Source organism: Aedes aegypti, chromosome 2, assembly GCF_002204515.2.
Source record: "Aedes aegypti strain LVP_AGWG chromosome 2, AaegL5.0 Primary Assembly, whole genome shotgun sequence".
Lineage (NCBI taxonomy): Eukaryota > Metazoa > Arthropoda > Insecta > Diptera > Culicidae > Aedes > Aedes aegypti.
The window spans coordinates 340108670-340114703 of record NC_035108.1 but is presented as its reverse complement, the minus strand read 5'-3'; the positions used below and the strand labels follow the sequence as shown (position 1 = coordinate 340114703).

General features: G+C 38.3%; 1 protein-coding gene across 1 annotated transcript; it reads right to left on the bottom strand.

Moving 5' to 3' along the window:
* Positions 1-1056: 1056 nt before the first annotated feature.
* LOC5568496 (probable RNA-binding protein 46) lies at positions 1057-1723 on the bottom strand. The gene is made up of 2 exons (XM_001658027.2): positions 1298-1723; positions 1057-1227 (listed from the first exon to the last, which is right to left on the bottom strand). The coding sequence occupies exons 1-2, from the start codon at positions 1721-1723 to the stop codon at positions 1057-1059; spliced, it is 597 nt and encodes a 198-aa protein (XP_001658077.2).
* Between the last annotated feature and the right edge of the window lie 4311 nt (positions 1724-6034).

The following is a 6034-nucleotide window of genomic DNA, read 5'->3' as shown; positions in this document are numbered from 1 at the left end:
CACGCTGATGCAGTGTAACACAAACGAGATTTTCTCAGTATTTTAGTTGTAATAATATATAAAAGTTGTACAACATAAAATAACGTAACTACTGAAGATATTTTTTATCAATAATAATAGTCATGTACATTGATTCAGAAGATTTTGCTCTATGCTAAATTGTTTGTTTTTAAATTTTTATTTTTATTATCATCAAAAATTCTGGGGGGGGGGGGCTGGATGACTCTGGAGGGGGCCAGGCCCCCCTAGCCCCCCCTGTTCCTACGCCAATGATGATGAAGGACTTTTTATTTCAAAAAATGGTCCGTGAGCCAAAACAGGCTGGAAACCCCTGCCATAAGCAATTGATTGAATAGTCCATTTTACGCAACGATAATATTGATGATATTGCTGTTACTTTCACACGATACGCAACCGCCTCCTGTCACATTTTCACACATAAAATGAGCGATCAGCTGATCCAAAACGGCTCGTAAAATGGACTATGGCTACACAAAAATCGTCCCGTCAAAAGTTGTAAAAATCTTAAATCGTATCTAAAATATTGCCAGAACTTTCACCAGAAACTTATCCTAGAGACCAAACAACACAACTTCGAGCAATCCATCAGAAATTTGCGCACAATATTCATCAAATAATTCTGAAAATAATTGAAGGAATTGGGAAGAACTTCCACAAGGGACCGTCCATAAATCACGTAGTGGGGGAGGGGGAGACGATTTTGTGACGAGCCATGTATTAGGTAGGAAAATTGGCTACGATAGGGCAGGGGGTGCCGAAAATCTGCCAAAAAATGCTACGTCATTTATGGACGTTCCCCAAGTGTCTCGGAAGGATTCTGCAAGTTAAAACCCAGTACATACAACTTCAATTCAATCAGCTATGATACGTTTATTAAGTAAAAGTAAACAGTATAGCAACAATAGTATTCTTATAACCAAAAAGCATTCAATACATTAAACTTGCAATATTTCAACGTAAAACTACGATAAATCTGTACAATTTTGCTTATTTCTTTGCGTCTTCGATTTCAATCACACGCCATTCTACGGTCGCTCAGTTCTTAGGGTATTTCTCCCGGTTGTACCACTTAATGTAGCAATCGTCTCCGAAAAAGGGCAGAATCATCATAAGCTTCCTCCTGGCCAGGGCCGTTTCGTAGTGGCATTTGAATTGGACGATTGTATACTTTTTCTCGGGATGAAACTTTCGCTCACCGATGTACACCTGTAGAATAGATTCCCCACATCAATAACTAGAAAATCATCATTTTCACTTGTTCCATATCTATACTTACGCAAATCCCTCCACTGACAGTCTCCACGAATCCTCGAATGGCCTCGCTCTTCACCCCGGAATCAATATTGAGCATCACCAACTTCCGCATGTTCAAACTCTGGCAGGCGTAAAGCACGAATCTCGTTCCCAGCTGCAGCTTATGGAACATGCACAGCGCGCGTTGAAAGTCCTCCTGACACGTGTACCGTACATACGCAATGCCCCGATTCAATCCGGAGAAACACATCAGCAGCCGAATCTGGTACAGGGGACCGGCCGTCGAAAACAGCGGAATCAGCTCCCGCTCAAACAAATTCCTCGGCAGGTGCTTTACGAACAGTTCCCAATCGTAAGGTGGCTCCGGCAGGCCCGACGGAGGACCGATGAATCGCTGACCGTTCACTTGCACGGTGGAATACTCGAGGCCGTTCCAAAATACTGACATTTTTCCGGCTAATCCGCGCGCGCACGTTTTACGTTTTAATTCAGCAGCCGACCGACGATGACTTTCTTTTATGAATGACAACCTTGAGATGAATGAATGGAAGCGAAGGACAAGAATGCGCAAGATGCCACCAATACATGCAATCAAGGTCAAGACGGTGAGAAGCGAGCATGCGAGAAGCGTGAGCTGCCCACGTAGGGTCGAAAGAGCAAGGGAGATATCGCCTACTCGCTCAAACAACGATTTCAATCTTGGACTTGGTGATAATAATTATCGCAATTATTGCGTTGGTGGTGGTCAGTCCAGTGTATCGGTGAACGCGGGGAAAAACTCATTCATAATTGAATTCCCTTGTGGGTCAAATTCACGGTGGGACAAAATCGTATTTTGAGGTCAAAACACTTTTTGTAATTTCTCATCGTAACCCATTTATTACGTAGCTTAGCTTAGCTTAGCTTAGACTGACTACACATATCAATGGTTGCTATTCCGTGATTGACCGAAGTCAGTGAAAATGCACAAAGAATCAACTAGAAGTTCGGCTGAGATTGGCCATAATCTTCTTCAGTGTGCATAATTCAGTGCCTCTATTTATACAGGGTCAATAACGGCGCCGGCCACGTCCTTGCAGTCAGGTGGGATTGGGGGAAGGAATGTTAGTGTGTAACCTTTGCTTTTTGGAGACCGTGTTTGCCTCTGCATCTCCACAAAGGTTACTGGGAGGGATGTTTGTTAATGAGGAGGATCGTTGGGTCATAGGATTCACTTTGATAAGCGATTAGACCATGATAAACAATGATTTGTGAGATATATACATGCTTATACGTAAATATAATATTTTCATTTGATATGAACAATTTCTATGAAGAGCAAAATTATGCCGACACTTGAGGTGACGAACCATTCAAAGTTTGTTGAACAAATACCTAAATGTAACATTCCTACAGCTGTCAGGACGAAAGCATGTGTTATTATATTTTACTCATTTGAAAAGAAACAAAAAACTCGATTGGTTGGGACATCATAGAACACTCTTATTCTTATGCCGACACTTACAGTGGCGAACCATCCAAAGTTTGTTGAATAAAGTGAACCTTTCGCAAGTCTACACTTGTAGTGTCGAACCATTCAAAGTTTTTTTAATTACAAAAATAAAGGTATATAAGAGGTGTTCTGAAAAAAAATGTTAAACATAAATAAATCATGAATCAGAGTTTGTGTCGACACTCACAGTGACGAACCATCCATAGTTTGTTGAAAAATCATATTTACATCCCACCATTGTAACGATTGAATGTGCAGTCATACATATTTTATGGATTAGAAATAGTAGCATGAAACCAGCTCACCAATTGATCCGTTATCCTTGACTGAGCAGCCACAATCCACTTTCGGCTTCACTCGTTTGCTCGGCTATAAAAAAGCACTCAGGAAAAAAAATAAGCGCGCGACCCAAAAAGAATAAAAAAAACTGTTCGGGCTTTCTTGACGCACTGCCCAGGAGCAAGCGTCAAGGTCGAAGGATCAAACAGAACTAACCGATCGCGGCACTTTTTCAGTTACTCCAACCGAACTCACCGATCACGCCACTTTTTCACTTACTAGACCAACGCGCAACATGTTTGATCCTGCCCTCGTCGCTCGCCCCGGGAAAAGCAAGTGTCAAGGTCGAAAGATCAAACAGAACTCTCATCGTAACCCATTTATTACGTAACGCCAAAATTGAAAATTTTTGATCCCCTTCCCCTCCCCTCTCCATAAAGCGTTACGCAATTTGTGAACGGCGCCTAATAACATCAATACAGTGACTCAAATTTATATTCATACATAACATTGTTAAAAAAATATCACAGAAAGTGATCAGATGTCCCGCTTTCCGCGGGTAGTCATGCATTTTGAATTTTTTTCATGCGCTGAAAAGTGTCCCGCGAAATGTCCTGCATTTCATTCAAATCATGAAAATATTTAGAAAAGCTATCAGGTTAGAATGTATTTCTTGAATTCATCTCTATTTTCAGAAGTTAACACAGACAAAGAGACGTAACAGTTAGAACAAATTGCGATCGAAATTGTAGCCACGATAACATGTATACCCTATGGTCAAATGGGAAGGGAGACTGGGGGTTATTTACCCATGTAAACAGCGGTCGTATTATTTAATTCTCTTTATTTATTATGATCGGAAATTTTTTTATGGTTTCTTTCAAATAGTAGAAACAGCCATGCGTTTAAGTTTTTCTGAGTTTTTTGAATCAATTACAAAATATACTTGATCAATAAGGAAGAATTAGAGTTTTTCATCAATGAACTGGATGAACTTAAATCAAGTTTTTGGAAGTCAAAACTTTATTTATTTTGAATAGATAAAAGCCATTATACAGTTAAAACTATACTATACAACCATACAACATAAAAATCGTGTTGATAGTGAAATTTCATAAAGTAATAAGTTTTGTGTAAAAAAATACTTACAAAATAGTAAGTGCTGGATATAGCGCTTGAATCGTTTCAAAATAATTTCCTGGAAAATTTCAAATTTATTTTAGGATTGAATAAAATGATTTCCCAATCATCCCAGGATTTTCCAGGTAGAAAATATACTATCTCTGTTTAACATGCCATCTTGGCATGAAGTCAAGATCCTGAAATATATGTGAGATTAAAACCTTATATCGCATGGTGGAGCCTTTCAAATCTTGTCTCGAATAAAAACACCCTTTTTCGCAATGAGAACTTTTTCAAAAATGCTATTTTCGTAACAGTTTAGGATTCTGAAATATCCACAACGAAACAATAGTTTTATGCGCACTTATGCCGACTGCTTAAGACATTTTTAACATCATGACAGTGATAATGTTTTTGAAACATCACGCTTTGTCTAAACCAGCGGATTATGCGAATCGAATGTACCTCGGATTTTTTTCCGCTAGAGTTCAGTAATTGGGTTATATTTTCATAATTGAAAGGTTTTAAAATATGCGATCGGTGAAATTTTGATTTTTTCCGCTTTTTAGCTATTTTTCCATATACAGACTATGAAAATCGAAGAAAATCACGTTTTCCTACACATTTCAGCCTATACAAAATGTATGGGAAAAATTCCACCTATAGAATATTTTGTAACCTTCCGATTATGAAATTATAGATCAAATAATGGAAAAAATCCGACGTACATTCGATCTTTATAATCTGCTGTTCCGTTTTGTCACGTTCCGATTTTGCAACGCTCCGTTTTTATCACGTTTCGATTTCTCGAACATATTTTAACATAAAACAAAATATTTTGTTTGAAATGCTTGGAATATATGAAGCAAGCCAAATGTTTTTCAAGTGCTTCTTCTACTTATTGGCATTACGTCCTCACTGGGACAGAGCCTGCTTCTCAGCTTAGTGCAATGAGCACTTTCACAGCTATTAACTGAGAGCTTTCTTTGACAAAGTTGCCATTTTTGCATTCGTATATCGTGTGGCAGGTACGTTGAAACTTTTTACCCTGGGAAGTCAAAAAAATTTCCATTATGAAAAGAACTTGAACCGATCGAGAATCGAACCTAGACACCTTCAGCATGACTTTACATTGTAGCCGTGGACTCCAACCACTCGACTAAGGAAGGCGCCAGGTTAGGAAGGTCCTATGCCATTCAATTCGTTTGCTGTCCTATCAGAGTTTTCAATCTTAACCATGACACATGCTTCAAAATTCGATAATTTCCCTGGCCGGGTGGTAAGTTACAACGAAAAAGTATTTAAGACGAATTAAGGGCGTATAGAGTTTCATAGAACCTCTTTTTAATTATATAACATTACATGTTCAGTTCTTTTTTTTAAAGGATGGGCATGTAAATAAACTTAACACAAAATATAGACGTAGGGAAGTTCAAATTGGATACCTGTTCTAGTATTAAATTCGTTACCCAATTTTGACAGATCACAGTAAATACATTTATGTCAGCACTTTGCTCTCTTTAACTCAAACACGATATTATTTCACAGATTAAAGCAAAAGTTCTGCTGCAAGGGTAAGGGGAAGAGGTCCAGCTAAACTTTGTAATATATATAGAAAATTTCGGAATTTCCATACAATAAGTTAACCTCAAGTAAGAATGAATAGGACTGAAATGTCTGAATATTTGAGAAACTGTTGACTTGAAAATCATTGTTACTTAGTGATATTTGACACGAACAATGATAGTCCTTATCTTACGGAATTACTTTGCCGAAGACGCCGACTCTTTAAGAAGCGAGTTTCATGTTCACTCACACCATAATATAAGTTTTCGGAATTCAGAAATATTCTCAAAACAAAAGATT